Below are 16,819 nucleotides of genomic sequence, written 5' to 3' on the forward strand. Positions count from 1 at the left end.
CTTTACACAGCTAGATTAAGTTAGTTAGAGCAGTTGCACAGTATATAACAGAAAGAAGGACTGCACTTGTAGATGTATCGTTCATTTATTCAATCAGTGAAAATGTTCTCTCCATAACTTCTTATCTCTCTTCTTATCAGTTGAAGATTGGATTCCAGAAATTATGAGGGGGTTTAGCAAGGGTGAACCAAGAAAAAAAAAAGAGTGCAGACATCCCTATTTCTACTTGAACCACGTGTATATTTATAGTTCAATAATTTTAAAAAATATGATTATATTAAATTTACACCTAGTGCTATAAAAGAATAGTGTTTAAAAGCTGATTCGACAATTTTCATCCTATCTCTACATGAATAGTTTTTTTAAAACCAACTTATTTGGATTCAATAGAAGTTAATTCGATCTCTATAAGAATAAATTTTGCAGAACCAACTTACTTAGAATTTGCCAAAATCCAATTTAAAACTATATTTCGCTTCTAGCGATTTAACATTCCTGATCTATTTGTTTAAAAATAAACAAGAAGTGGGAGAAAATGGCTAAAAATGGCAAGAGTTTGTGATACGAAATATCAAAAAATATCAATATGGGGCATTTGCAAATCGATCTGAGCCAAGGGATGCGAAATAATTTGTCTGTTACTTCATGTGCTTAACACCTAGTTTTGACATTACTCAACATGGCAAATTGGCCACCAACCTTTTTTTCTGTATATATTCTTATATTTGTAAGAACTAATAATGTAATAGAACCTTAACAGAAAGTGGTACAAAAAAATAATTAAACCGAATTTCAAAAGAGTTACCTTCATTAGTATTTCTTTTTCCTTTTAAAGAGTTGTGATAGTATTTATTACCGTGCACATTTCAGGTTATATATTTCTTTTTTCATTTTAAAGAATTGTAATAGGAAAATGGATTGATATGGTTTAAAGTAGGACCGCATTTGACTACCTTAATATATCTAATTTAACCATGAACTCCTAATTATTTGGAGATTATTTAATTTAGACAAGTGAAGATCTGATTTGACACTACTTCCATTCCAGAAGTTTGATTGACTAATTTTTTATGGTATAAATCTTTTACCATAGAAATTTAGATCTACAGCTATTTACATAATTCAATCTTAAACAACTAATTACTTACAACTCATCAAAAGAAGGAAAGAATTAAATAAAAAAATAAGGGGCGTAAAAAGGAAACCGACAAACCGCACCAACCCGATAATCCGAGTAAAACCGAGAAAAAAAATTCGATTATGGTTTGGTTTGATATGTTTTGGTGTTGGAAAAAAAAAATCGAGCATAATTAGTTTGATTTGGTTTTAACTAAAGAAAGTCAAACCGAAACCAAACTAACTCAACATTACATATATAGAAATTTTAGATATATTTAATATATAAATATAGTTATTGTGATGTAATTTATAAATATTTCTTAAACTTTTTCATAATTTTATCTTTTAAGGTATTATTTCAAGGTTGGACTTAGAACTTTTGAATGTCCAAACTTCCAATAAGTTTTATAGCCATTATATAATATTAGTAACTTAAATAATGCTAACAAAAGCCAAAACCAAAATCAAATCAATTCTAATGCTAACAAAAGACATTCAATTCAATACTATTGAATATTTATTTTTTGTTTTTCAATAATCATATATATATATTTTCAATTAGTATCTATATCTATATATTTATTAAAACAAGAAACTTACCATATATAATTGACATTATGGTTAAGCCAAGTGGCAAGCTAATAAATGTCATTAGTATATGGTAACTTTATTCTATACTTGACTATTTTAGCTAAATACAAATATATATATATATATATATATATATATATATATATATATATATATATATATATATATATATATATTTTGAATTTATAGATAAAGTTCTAAAATTCGAATTTCAATTTAAAATAAAATTTATCTTTTTTTATCATGTTTTCATACTTAATTCGGTTAATGATCATATGCAATCATGTTAGGAACTTTTGTTATTTCTTATAATTATTTAAATACTACTTCGCCTCTAGCAACAAAAAAAAATACTCTATCTAACTATAAAACTCTTTCACATTTAAAATCCTATAAGTATACTTCTTTGAAACACTGTAGCTAGATTTGAATAAAATAAAATTCTTTTAAAATAAATGTAATATATAGGGTACACATCTATGTTTATCTAAATAACAAAAAAGAGTTTACAAAACCAAATAAAAGTCTAGTTACATATATAATAAAGTAAACATACATGCTAGAGAAAGAAACATCACAAAATCAGTCAATATTAAAAAAAAATATTGTCTCTTTTTTCTTCTTGAAGAATATTTGTTTGAAGAGTCAATTTTCATAAATGGACATCAAACAAATAACAAAACTTTGGTTATACAATTGCTATCATTAATTTTAATTTAGCACATTCAAGGAATTGAAGGGTATAAGCTGAAATCCCTTCATTTAGCTGTAGTCGAGCCAATATTGCAAGGGTATAATATTTTTTTCGATGAAGAATATTAGTTTTGAATCATTAGATTACGTGAAAAGTTTTTTTTCAAACTCAACAAGAGATAAATTGGTTTCTAATTAATAGTTTCTATAGCGACTTTTAAGTGTAACAAAGAGTATATATAAAGAAAAAATTGGTATGACGTGAAATATAATTTTTTTTTAAATGTAAACAAGTTATTTCGAAAAAACTCTTTACTTTTTTAATTCATAGATAATAAAAAGATAAAAAAAAATTGGACGTTAGTAGAGAGTTTTAAAATTATTATAATAGAAGTTATATCATGGATAAGCTCAAAAAAATCGAAATCTTATGGAATATTTACATAATATTCGGCCATATTTATTGTTTACTTTTTATAGCTAATATAAATAGATGATATACTAACAACACACAATTATACACATATTATATATAAATTACACATCATTCAATTTTTTTAATTTAAGTGATCGGGTGAGCACCTATTTAAGCTGATTAGATAAAGCCAAAAGAAAAATATGAAATAATTTCAACCAAAGACTAAATATATAATTAAAGTTCATATGTAGACAATTTTTATTAAAATTCATCCTTTTATAGTAAAATAAATTAATTTTTTGTAACAAAAGAAATAATAATATAAAAAATAAGATAAAAGAAAATAAATATTGAAAAAAATGTTAGAAAGATCTAAAAACGAGAAATAAAAGATGACAACAAATTTCTTCTTATGTTTCATCTTTGTTGAGTATAAAAAATTTAAAATTTAATCTCATCGATTTCAAATATATTTTTTTTCGACTCAAATACGTAGATTATAAGATAAGGATATCTTTGAATATTTTTTTTAATTTACATTATGTGTCGTTTTTAAAAAAATTACTATTACTAACAAACTCATATGATATTCGAATTTAAATTGGAATTCTATTTGAGTAGTTTGCATTGAGGTTAAGCTAAGTATGATATTGAAAAATAAACTACTTGACAATTTTAAGACAATATATGCAATGTTTTATAATACTAATAAACTAATTTAACATTTAACGATTCAAAGAACAAAATTTTTGTATATATAGGGTATTAAAAATTCAAATTCTGGGGCTAGAGATATCGATAAACTTAAAGTCGAGTCATACTGAAATAAATTCGGCCAAAGAATTATTTAAATTTTTTGGATAACCGATTAAAGTGAATTTTAAATTAAGGATAATATCTTCACTTGCATCATTATAAAGATAATTATTATAATATATACAAAGTTTTAAAAATTGAAATTTCAAAATAGAAATATTTTTTGAAAAATAAAATCATACCAAATAAGAGTTCAAGTCGTAGTATAAGAGTCACGTCGTAATCAAAGAATCACTTATATCGTGTCAACCTTTGTGCTTTGCCATAAATATGAGTTATTATTTCACTTTGTGGCTATTTTTAGATTCCAATGACACCTATGAGAATAGTGCAAAAAAAATTATCACTACAATAATTGAGAAAATGTTAGTCTTTTTTTCATGTAGTGTTTCTTAATTAATATCTAACGATTATCTATAATTATTTAGAAGGTTTAAATGTTAAGGTTATTTACATATAATTCAAATAACTCAAATATTTAACATGGTTAATGTCAGATATCAAAATGGAGTAAAAAAATTCACTAGCTAAAGAATTTTTTATATTTTTAGATAGCCAACTAAAATGAGTTTTGAACTAAGAATAATATTTTCAATTACATTATTATAAAAATAATTATTATTGAAAAATAATGTTTTGGAAACTGAAATTTTAAGAAAGAAATATATTTTAAGAGATATCAACACACCAAATAAGAGTTCAAGTAGTAGTAAAAGAGTTAAGTCTTATCGAAAGAGTCATTCATTATCTCAGCATTTATTGTTTTGCCATAAATATGAGTTATTATTTTGCTTCCTGACTATTTTTAGGATCCAATTAGACCGGCAAGAATGGTATCAAAAAAGAAAAATAGAAGAAATGATTAATTTTTTTCATGTAGTTAATATCCAATGATTATCTATATTTACCGAGAAAGTGTAAATTTTAAGATTATTGCATACAATCCAAATAACTTAAATATTTGACATAATTAGTGTCCGCGCATCCGCGCAGGTACTAATACTAGTTAAGATAAAAATGCATAATTTAATTTTATTTTTCTTTAGCGTTTAGTCATGTAGTTAATACTCCCTTATTAGTCTACTTATTTTAGCATAACTTAATACTTTTAGATTATTCTTATTTTTATTATGTCCTTTTAATTATCAATATTAATATTACATAATTTTATTGTCTTTATTGTTGAATATTTTAGGATAATGCCATGACACATCTCATATTTTGTATTATTTTCTTGGAAAATACCTTATATATCTTACTAGGATTAAAAAAATATTTTGAGCACAAGTTATATGTTTTGTGTTATGAAGATTTTACCGGAAAAAAATCTGAATAACCCGAAAATCCCAGAAAAACCGATTGAAAAACCTAAATTTTATTGGTTGGGTTTGGTCTTTAGATTTAATAACCAGACACATTTGGTTTTGTTTGGTAATTATAAAATCCGAACCAATCTGACTTATGTAGACCCATACAACATAGTATAAACCTCCACAAGCAACTTGTCCGGCTCATTTGGACCCCAAAAAAAATGTCTATCTGATGATGCTACAAACATTTGGCTCGATGTTTTTTTTTTTCAATAAGAGCATGATTTAGAAAAAATAAAGAATATGTTTTTTTAAAGTAGATGATGAAGCATATTCCATTAACACTAATATACGAGGAGGCTTACACATTTAACTGTAGGTTAACAAATAGGTTAAATTAGTTGTTCCAGTAGTGTCAAAGAATAATGGTCTTTTACGCAGTAATCTTAAGTTAATTAAAAATCAGCAAAGAAAGTAAATAATTTTTTTTTTAAAATCAACATATGCTACAGTATTAAAAAATACATAAAATAAGATTTTGGGCTGGCATGGGGTAACTTAAGCTCATGTGTGAGCTGGATTCAAAGACCCACTACCATATGATATGTATAAAAGGAAGCAAAAAGAAAGGAAAGAAGCATTAAAAGAATAAATGTAAAAATTAAGATACCCCCCCCCCCCCAACCCCAAAACAAAATAGGAATAATATAATTATCCCCTGAATTCTGTTTCTGTTGCTTTCTTCCCGTTCAACTCAATAACAAGTGTTGTTAATATGGTATTGATATATAGTACTACTTGATTTTTCAGATACTGTTAATTGGCTTGGCTTCTTGTTGGTAGTGGGTCAGTGGTGAAATCGATGTCAACTGTCTCTGATCAGTTTCCAGTGGGACTCCGGGTGCTTGTAGTTGATGATGACCCTACTTGCTTAAGGATCTTGGAGAAGATGCTCAGGAACTGCCATTATCAAGGTATTTAATCACAAAAAACTTTATTGGAAATTTTTAAGTCTTTGTGGTTAAATTTAAGTCTTTGTAGTTTCTAATGATGTGTCCATTTGATGATTGATTCAACATTTGCTTTTTAGAAATTTATGCTGGGAAAGAGGTGGTTTTAGATCTCTCTTTGGATGTAAGATTTAAACTTCACTTAATTGGTTTCTAGGGTAATTTTCAAAGAAAGGGCAGCAGCCCACAGGGTCCACGGTTGTGATATCGACAGCCTACTCTAATGCAAGCATTAGTGGATGCTTCCACGTCTTTAACTCGTGACCTATAAAAACAACTTTATCATTGCTCCAAGGCCTCCCTTCCTAATTTTCAAAGAAAAAGCAAACTTAATATGTAGGTTAGTGAGTTATTTTCCTTTTTGTTGCTCTTGCAATTAATTTTAGCTTATTGTATGTTCCAGTCACCAAGTGTAATAGGGCTGAGGTTGCCTTATCGTTGCTCCGCGAAAACAAGAATGGATTTGACATTGTTATAAGTGATGTCCATATGCCAGACATGGATGGTTTCAAACTTCTTGAGCACATTGGTCTGGAGATGGACCTGCCTGTTATAAGTGAGTTTCCTGTTTCATTTAGTTAAAAACTATCATGTCTTTAGGGTTTAAAAGCTATTTCATCTTGTACTAATTGGGTGGATTATGACTCAAGTGATGTCTGCGGATGATAGTAAGGATGTGGTTATGAAAGGAGTTACTCATGGTGCATATGATTATCTGATCAAACCGGTGCGGATTGAGGCGCTGAAGAATATTTGGCAGCATGTTGTTCGTAAAAAGAAGCATGAGTGGAAGGACAACAATTACGATCAATCTGGAAGTGTGGAAGAAGGAGATCGGCAGCAGAAACTGCCAGAAGATGCTGATTACTCATCTTCAGCTAATGAAGGAAACTGGAGAAACTCGAAGAAAAGAAAGGAAGAGGAAGAAGAAGCTGAAGAAAGGGACGATACAGCCACATTAAAGAAGCCACGTGTTGTTTGGTCAGTGGAGCTTCATCAACAATTTGTGCAAGCTGTGCATCAACTTGGAATTGACAGTATGGACTATTTTCTCTTCTGTTTACTATATTTAACCTTTTATATTGTTATGATATTATCCCTCGTTGCTCTGTGTGTTCTGGATGTTAGCTTTCTTTTGCATGTACTTTCTCCACCTCATTTTTTCTGTATTTACTTGTCTTGTAATCTGTTTCCGAGCCGAGGATCTATTGGAAATAGTCTCTCTACCTTCATTAGGTAGGGGTAAGGTCTGTGTACAGACTACCCTCCCCAGACCCCACCTGTTGGGAATATACTGGGTATGTTGTTGTTGTTGTTGTACTTGTCTTGTAATCTGTTAACATATTTCCCACTTGTTGTATATGGGTGGGTTCTCCCTTAAGTTCTTTTCTAGTATGAGTTTCTTTTCATTTGTAAAGAATATTAAAAAGTCTGATTAGAGAGATGTAACCTTACAACTGGCAGAAGGAGTTCTTGTCAAATAATTATAATTAGCCTAACCAAATGTTTTCTCGTTTGATGTCTCGTGCCTTCTTCCATCCTAGTCTTGGGTGGACAATGAAGGGGGTATATTCAATTTAGAGACCTCGTTCCAGCGAAGTGGATCTGTAGCTTCTTTCCTACACTTCATAAGAATATTGTCTTTTCCATTTCACTAGCTTCAAAAAACACTAGGTTATTGGGTGATTGTGTGTTGGGGAGTGGTTTGTTAAAAATACATACATGATAGCCAGAGGCGGATCTGGGATTCAAATTCTATGGGCTCAACAAGGTTCTTACTTCCTAGCATTGAGCCCATTATATTTTTACAGATATTAGTTCATATCTACTATGTTTTGCAATTTTAGTGGACTTTTACGCATAAATTTGTGCTCCACATTGAAAGTATTGGGTTCAAGATAACCCGGCAACTCTAAGCTGCATCCGCCCTTGATAGTTTAAGTAGTACATAGTATAGCATGAGCTATGTGAGATTTAGGGTTTTAGCCAGGAACTTTGGTTTGTTCAGATGTCACTTACTCTGTCATATCAAATTAAGTGTTAACAGAAGGTTGAGATTATTCTATTTGTAATTGGGAGTCCAATCATTACATCAGATAATTTTATACCTTTCTTTTGAACCATCAGTCATAGGTTAATTTCCCAGTATGATATGGTAAAAGAAAGAAAAAGGAAACAATGAAATAAAATCTGGATATAATGAAAAGAAAGGATTAGAAATTTTGGAAAAGAAAAAGAAACAAAAATTAAATTGGAAGAAATGAAAATGACTGAGAAAGTAAAATAAATAAAAAATCTTGACTGTCCTAAAGTTGTCATAGTTTCTTTCACTATATAATCTGGTTATAAGAAATTGTATAATTTTGTTGTGCTGTCTTTTACTGTACAATTTGTTTTATGTGAACTCAAAATTAATACTTATTGACATTTTTGTTGTCTATTCGTGCTAAATGTTTCAATATTGGATATGAATGCAGAGGCCGTTCCGAAGAAAATTCTGGAACTGATGAACGTTCCTGGACTAACCAGAGAAAATGTTGCTAGCCACCTTCAGGTAATTTTAGACTTTTACTTTTAACCCTTTTACAGTGTCATGCCCAAGAAATTTAATTGCCCAAAGTCATTGTCTTGGTAGTTTTTTGCATTTTGTGGTAGAGAAATGTTTGTCTAATTTCTTTAGCAGAGCACTCAATGGTGGCAATCACTTTCTGCAGAAATATCGGTTGTATCTCAGAAGGTTGAGTGGTGTATCACAGCACCAGAGTAGTTTGAACAACTCGTTCATGGGACGCCCAGACGCAACCTTTGGCACAATATCTTCCCTCAACGGGCTTGATCTTCAAGCTATTTCTGCCGCTGGTCAAGTCCCTGCGCAAAGTCTTGCTACCCTCCAAGCAGCGGCCCTAGGTAGATCTGCTGCTACAAAATCTGCCATATCTATGCCCCTAGTAGATCAAAGAAACCTTTTTAGCTTCGAAAATTCCAAGTTGAGATTTCCAGAAGGGCAACAACAACTAAATAATAGCAATAAGCAAATTGACTTGCTGCATGGAATCCCAACCACCATGGAGCCAAAGCAGCTTGCTAATTTACACCACCCTTCCCAGTCCTTCGTGAGTATGAATACGCAAGTGAACTCCATGGCACAACATAATAATCCTTTGCTTTTGAGAATGTCCCAATCACAACCTAGGGCTCAAATGCTAAATGGAGCGAATAATGGCCATCAAGTTTCGAGGCTTCCATTATCCATGCAGCAACCTTTGTCGCCAGAGGGGATACCTGGTACTGTCCCAGCACAGAGTGGTATTGTTGACAATGCACGAGGGAGCGTGTACAATCCAGTCTCCCAATCATCTTCAATGGTAGATTTCTCGCTAAATCAAAGCAAGGAGTTGCAAAGCTACAACTTTTCTCTTGGGAGTAATAATTCAGGGATGCCCACTTTGACCAATAGAGGGATGCTTCAGGAAGAGATGAACTCCGACATCAAAGGATCTAGAGGATTCCCTTCTAATTATGATATGTTCAATGAACTCCATCAGCAAAAATCACAGAACTGGGATTTACAGAATGTTGGGTCAACCTTTGATGCCTCTCATCATCCAAGTATACAAGGAACTCGGGGTGTCTCATCACAATTGTTACTTCAGCAAGGGATCTCTTCAACACACCACAGTGGACAAAACAGAAATGCTCCTAGTGGTAAACCATTGTACTCCAATGCGGATGAAAGTGGACATTTTAATCCTATGGGTGGACCACAACTTAACTCTCTTGGTGGAAATATGCTTGCTGTTAAAGCTGAAAGATTTTCCGACTCAGACTATCACAGTACCATTTACCACGAGCAATTTGGACAGGAGGACCTCATGAGTGCCTTCTTAAAAACAGGTTAGTCCTAATTTGTTATCCTTAAAGAAGATAGCTTCTAAATCAAATTTTGTAGTTCATGACTTAACTCTTGTAGCTAATTTGGATAACTTCTATTTGCAACAGCAAGGAAATGTTGGACCAGTTGAAACTGAATTTGGCTTCGATGCATACACACTGGACAATCTTCCTGTGTGAGATGTGAACAAAGCATAGTTGATGGCACTGAACATATAATTCAAAGTAACTAGTGTACATAGTTGCCGTTACAGCTGAAAATTTCCCTATGAACCAAAATGAAGGAGTCTCAGTTTTCTATTCAGTTGTAAGGTCTCAAGGTTGCTGGTTCTTATTGGAAAAGAACTTAGCTGTCAGATGGCAAGTATGGATATCAGATAGATCATAGAAGGGTAAATGTGTATGGTATGCAAAGGCATACATGCAAAGTTTTGGCTGGTATTGGTAGGTGATTTTAGGAGAATCACATTTCTTTTGAGTATTTTGTCAAGGAGTTCTAATCGTGGGGTGCAGGCGCTAGATGCAGGGATATTCGTAAACAGGAAGGTTAAGTTCTAACTTCAATAATGCAAGTTTTCTTCCCTTTCACTTTTAGGATTGATCTTTTAATGTACAGATTTCATTTGAAATGCTTATTAAGATAAGTCTGGATTCATATAGGTGTTCATTTACCTGGTCATTTCATGTTCTATTTTTGAGGTGTGCAGCTCACACTTGGAGATGTATTTTCTATGTATTACCTATTTCTGTGTAGGTTTAGCGAAGTTGAGTTATGTACAACTCAAATATGATCCTTTTTTCTGCTTGCCAAACACTTAGCTCTTTGACTTTTACTTTTATATATCGAAACAAAATCATATATACTTAAAATTTTATTCGTCCCAGGGCTTTATAGCAAAGCTATGTATGGGAGATAGCTGTACACCACAGAAGAATTCTTGGAATATCATTTGGAATAATAGATCTATCAAAACAAAAAGACAGTATCATCTGTTTTTTGTAAAAGAATTGGCTGTTTATATAGCTCTTTGTGAAACTGCTAATCTTGATCTCTGCGCTTTTATGCAGGCTGTCTTTTATTTCAATTGTTTAAGAAAACAATTTACTCCGGAAATATTTCTTAATCGATCCAAAACAAAAGATGTAGATGCAAAGCTAAAATAGAGTGAAATGACTAAAAAGACACCCCTTGTAAGGGAATTTTTGCTCAGCTACATTGACATGTTACCACGTTAAGAAGGACAAATTTGCTAATCACCAAAAAAAATAGAGACTGAAAATTAATTACAAGTATTAATCAGGTGTTCAAACTGAGGTATAACGTATAGTCATATGTTGTCTGGAAAAATAATTCCAAATAAGCAGATTACAAATCAAAACTTGCCAAAAATACCTTGTCCCGAGTACACATTGACATAATCTGATTAAAAGACTGTTTCACCAGCAGCATTAAAACCTGGTTGCATCCATCATCTAAAGAATGAATCAATTGGCAGGTATGGAATAAAGAGAAAGTGTCGCATTTCACTGCTATTGTCGCATCAACATAAAAACCACAAGTGCTAGTATGGAAGTAGTTACAGTAAACGAAGATATCCTCCTAGATGAGCTGCTTGTTGGAAGTATCTTTGGCAATGAGCACTCTTCTCCATTAAAGTATACCTTTGTTGGGAATCCATCACCGCCAGGAATGTTGATTCCAGGGATATTCTTCTTTGTGAATGAGATCACTGATTGTTGTTTCCCAGGTACTCGGGGATCTTTCTCTGGATTAGCTCCATCTGTTTCTGCTACTAGATAGTTCAAGCCCTCCAGGCCTTGCATGAACAAGGTATTGTTAACGCCGTCTAATATAGTTCCATTGAAGGAATACACCGCATCAAAACCAAGGGCTGCTTTATCCAATTGCACCGCGGTGAACCAATCAGCAAAAGAAGTATCATCCCAGTTAAAGAGGGTGATCCTGGCAGACCATCCACCCCTATAGTCTGTGAATAAATGCCAGTTGATGCTGACACCGCAGTTATCTCCGCATGGCAATGGGTTAGAAACTGGAAGATGATTAATATCAGCCCAGGCAAGGGACATCTTGGTTCTATTCTCAAATGGGACCAGAAGAGCCTGAGATGGTAGGAGAAGAGCAGGAGCTTTTGCACTACATGTCCGAGCGGTATTAGAAGGGCAACCACAGGAGCATGTTGGACAAGGAATGATAGATTCATTGTAGAAAGCAGAGAAAGATACACAGCATCTAGGGCTTGCTCCTTTTGGTTGGGTGATGTTGCATACAACTTGCCAGCTTGCAAATGCTGCTGTATCGGGTAGCAATCCACTAGGATCAGGAAACTGGCTGGGGCTTACACGGACTGGAGGTCCACATTTATAATCTGGATTCAGTCTGCCTTCAATCTTCCAATTCTGAGGAGGAGTGAACGAGGAGCGATTGAGATCCGGAGGCATTTTAAAGACGTTTATCTGGAATGCTGAAGCAGACTTGCTTGGGTCCATGGCAGGTGGCAAGATCGTCCCATTTCGGCAACAGAAAGGTATCATCCCCAGCTTTGTGTCATTGGTCTTTTCCAGAGGCAGATCAATTATTGTTGGCCTTCTCTCACAGTTCAATCCATTGGAGAAGTCAAGGCTCTGATAAAATTTTCCCTGTGGCCCGAAAACGCAGTCAGAAGTATCAACAACAGAGGGGTAAGCACCCTTCATTTCCCAGATAAACTCATCCTTCATCCAGTCCCAACTTAGTCTCCAGTTATCAAGGCGGCCGAGGGGGTTATGGTTTGCAATCTTAACCTGTGCCCAGTAATTTGAATCATATGTTCTTAGGATATCGTACATAATTGTAAGATCCCCATCTTGCCGTGGACTGAATTCCTCATCCAATGTCAGATTTGTCTTGAATTTTGGGTCTTTAGCGCAGCATACTTGCATAACACTCTTTCCTGAACAATTAAGCATAGAAAATTCAGATATGCTACAAGTGTACTTAAAAAGAAAACGAAGAAGAAATTACTCAGGCAGACATAAATTTTCCAAATACTATATGAAGTAAAGTTATAAACTACCAAAGGTTTTTTTTATAAAGAATCCAGGAGAAGCTTGAAATACCAAAAGTTATTGACAAATCAAACATCCATGAATTTACTGAAGAAAATTTGCAAAAGATCCATTAGGAATTCTAGGTAAGACAGCCAACATCAAATTACTGATAATCTATATAAACTATATAAGTACCTCTTAAGAACTATCACAATTCAGACATAATGCTCCATCCAAGTTGACATAGTAATGAACCAAATTCTCCAGAAAATTATTCGTCTATGTAACCGTCCTTATCACTCTCGAATAAATCTAATTTGAAGGAGGAATAGTCATTAGGGTAGATCATCAATTGTTTTTTAGCTAATAATTTTAGTAAGCAATCATCAGTGAACCAATTTGAATGTCAAATTATTTGAAGCAACAACGATGACCAGCTTATGACCCTCACCGCAGAATTCAGATCTAAACAAATTAAAGCAATTCCACTTTGCAAATAGCACAAACAACTAATCCATTAAAATTCAAACATTGACCTAAATTTCATAACTAAAGCAGACAAAATAAAGTTACATAAACAAATCAATCAAATTATTCAAAATATGTCTGCAATAAATGAAGCATTGCATCTATTCATATTAAGAGGTGCACAAATGAATTTAAATCGAATCCATACCTTGGATAGAGGGTTTAGGGCAAATAAACCCATCATTGACCAAAGAAATATTCGACGGCATAGGGACATTGGGAGACCCAACTCCAAACTGGGTACCCGTAATCTGAACCTGCACACTCGTTTGCGTAGCATCTCCAGCAGTTTCAATAGCAGTCTTAAGATCCGCATTCGGAAACCCAGCAAAGACAGTACCATTACCAACTTTAGCAGGTAAAGAAGAGCCATCAGCAAGAACAACATTAGAAGCTGAGACCAAAAGCTCATCGTGTTGAAACCCAACAAAGACTCTCCATAACTTTAGTTCGTCAAGCCCGTTGTTTGTTATGCTTAAAATGGACTGAAACTTGTAGGGTTGATTTTTAGGGTCGGAGGGTTTGATTTTGGATCCGGAAGTGAACACGTACTGTAGGAATATGCCGTTGCAGTCGTCGGATGCGGGAGCCGGAGCTTCGGCGACTGGAGATGTTTGTCCGGCGACTTGAACGGCGACGGAGATGAGGAGAAAGAGAGAGAGAAATGTAATGGGTGCCATGTTCTTTGAATGTGATTTCGGATTCAAAGACATTTTATGTCTGAAAAATGAATTTTATATACGTAGATATGTTTAGTCGTGTGCGTGTCTATGTAAAACGCGGAGAGGGAAAAAGAAAGGAAGACGAAAGAGTGTAGACAGCTTAGGTAAAGCTGTGCTCTATAAATTAATTTTCTTTAAAAAAGTGAGGTTTGAAGAAAAAAACAGAAGAAGGTTTTTATTTTTATTCCAACTCAGTTTATGTGATTTCACTTTGATGTCAAACTTGTTTGACTATTTCTTATTAGCAATATTATTTGTTCTAATCTTCATTTGAGTTTATTTGACTCTTCAAAATTTGGTATGAAAAGTTTCTAACTATAAACTAAGACAGAAGTCGATATAAAGTGACATCTTCAAATATATTCTTATTACAAGAACATGTATGTTAATTCAGACAAAAAATAAATTCAATTGAAGTAAATTTGAGAATTCTTGGTTTCAGCATTTTTATCTAGATTAAGTGGGCGTTTGGACATAAGAATTGTAAAAAAGAAAATCAAGTAAAATGATATTTGAAAATTAGAGTTGTGTTTGGACATGAATATAATTTTGGGTTGTTTTTAAAATTTTGTGAGTGATGTGAATGGAAATTTTGAAAAACAGTTTTTTGGAGTTTTTCAAATTTTTGAAAAATTTCAAAATTCATATTTAAGTGAAAATTAAAAAATTTATGGCCAAATACTTATTTCGAAAAAAAGTAAAAAAAATTTTGGAAAAAAGTAAAAGAAAATTATGTCCAAACGGGCTCTAAAATATGATTGATATTGTGATGTTTTCTTTCTGAATAATTCATTAATCATCCTACATAAAAAGTAAAATTATCGTCTTACAATTTTTGTATTTAGTCAAATATTATCGAATAAAATGAGATGAAATGAACGGAGTAGCGCTGTAGTACAGTGTAGTTTGATGTTTGGTTGGAATGGGATTCAAATAATGTAATGATAACGTGGCGTCTATGAATGGGTAAATCGATGTTTCTTATTCTAATTTATGTAAACCTATTTCCTTTTTGTCCGTTCCAAAAAGAATAACTTCTTTCTAAATTTGAAAATAATTTAACTTAAACTTTCAATTCTACCCTTAATGAAAAACTTTTATAACAATACAAATACTCTACCCCTTTTTTGACTTGATTAGAACCCTAAATTTAAAAATTCTTCAATTTTTTTTAATTGTGTACCCAATCAAACAAGTTAGACCTGAATTAAAGCGGAGAGACTATTAGATTTGAAAATTGAAGAGTGGATGTATGCAAATAAACGTGAAGTGGGCCCACCGTTACTTTGGGTTACCGTTGAGAAGAACGTTGTTTGATTCTTTCAAAAAAGAAATTGGATTTTGTAAGGCTGAAAGCGAAATGCTTGTTTTGCTATGCCTTTGGAAAAAGTCATCCTGCGGATTGATACTTTCAAATATATTTAGAGTGTGTTTCGAATGGAGGAAGATATTTCTACTGAAAAATATTTTTCTAGGATATAAGTGATTGTTGTTATGAATAGTTTGTACCTTGGATACTACTTTGGATACTACATTGGATACTACATTGGATGCCCATATTGTGAATAACTTAAAGATTAAATTTCTTACTTTATGTCCATCACCTTTACTTTTTATGCCTATAAAAGGTCATGTAATTGCAATGGAAAAATACACCAAAGTGAAAGAAGAAAACACTTCTCCCTTCTTTCTATTTCTTCTTATTTACATTTTACTGCATTACTTTTATTTTATAACACGTTATCAGCACGAAGCTCTAATTTTATTCTTAACTCCCGCTAAGCTGAGCCATATTTTATTAAGGTATGTATCATTATAATCATCTTATTTATGGCAGTACATATCATATGCTCACTGTTTGCAGATTACTTGTGCGCTTGGGCATCTTAAATAGCTTAAGTACATTGCAGTGATTAAATAACTACTTCCTTCCGTGCTCAACTCTTAGAGGACCTCAAAGTCATCAAACTAGCTATGCACTAATGTCATGGACTCCCTGGATCAAAACATATCTTTAAGGCATTTTGAAGAACTGTGAGAAATGAATTGACAAGCAATAATTTTTTTAATTACTTTATATTTATTGGAACATATAAATAATGTTAGTCACGTTCAATTCTATTAACACATATATATCAATAATATAAAGTGAAATGAAACAAGTATGTAATTTCTACTTTATGGCAAGAATAAAATGAAATAGTAGATTGTTAACATGATATAGCTCTATTTTCATTTCTTTTACCTTAATCGTTTTGTTTTCATTAATTGTTTATTATTATAATTATTTCTCTAACTTATTCATCTTTTATGATAGTTTTCACTATGTCAAATTTATCAAAACTTGAATTTGTGGCACTTGACATCACCGGAAGGAACTATTTATCATGGGTTCTTGATGCTGAAATTCACCTTGACGCTAAAGGTCTTGGAAATACTATTATACAAGGAAATGAAGCATCAAATCAGGATAAAGCGAAGGCCATGATTTTCCTTCGTCATCATCTACATGAAGGGTTAAAAACTGAATATTTAACCGTAAAAGATCCACTTGAATTATGGATTAATTTGAAGGATCGATATGACCACCTAAAACTTACGGTATTACCGAAAGCTCGGTATGAGTGGATACATTTAAGGTTGCAAGACTTTAAAACCGTAAGTGAGTATAAT

At 32.5% G+C, this 16,819-nt stretch overlaps 2 protein-coding genes across 3 annotated transcripts; one reads left to right on the forward strand and one right to left on the reverse strand.

Annotated features, from left to right (window-relative positions):
* The first annotated feature begins 5,586 nt into the window (after window positions 1-5,586).
* LOC104247297 (two-component response regulator ARR1-like) lies at window positions 5,587-10,660 on the forward strand. 2 transcript variants are annotated; one of them, XM_009803261.2, is made up of 6 exons: window positions 5,587-5,921; window positions 6,361-6,513; window positions 6,608-6,994; window positions 8,435-8,511; window positions 8,672-9,851; window positions 9,957-10,660. In XM_009803261.2, exons 1-6 carry the CDS (start codon window positions 5,810-5,812, stop codon window positions 9,977-9,979), a joined length of 1,932 nt encoding a protein of 643 aa, XP_009801563.1. In that variant the 5' UTR covers window positions 5,587-5,809; the 3' UTR covers window positions 9,980-10,660. The 2 variants fall into 2 exon arrangements, with proteins under 2 accessions (XP_009801563.1, XP_070018758.1); XM_070162657.1 differs by having other exon boundaries at window positions 8,672-9,845; window positions 9,952-10,127.
* A 485-nt stretch (window positions 10,661-11,145) lies between these two features.
* LOC104247298 (COBRA-like protein 7) lies at window positions 11,146-14,162 on the reverse strand. The gene is made up of 2 exons (XM_009803262.2): window positions 13,573-14,162; window positions 11,146-12,799 (listed from the first exon to the last, which is right to left on the reverse strand). Exons 1-2 carry the CDS (start codon window positions 14,135-14,137, stop codon window positions 11,379-11,381), a joined length of 1,986 nt encoding a protein of 661 aa, XP_009801564.1. The 5' UTR covers window positions 14,138-14,162; the 3' UTR covers window positions 11,146-11,378.
* Window positions 14,163-16,819: the final 2,657 nt, after the last annotated feature.

This window comes from Nicotiana sylvestris, chromosome 1 (genome assembly GCF_000393655.2).
Source record: "Nicotiana sylvestris chromosome 1, ASM39365v2, whole genome shotgun sequence".
Lineage (NCBI taxonomy): Eukaryota > Viridiplantae > Streptophyta > Magnoliopsida > Solanales > Solanaceae > Nicotiana > Nicotiana sylvestris.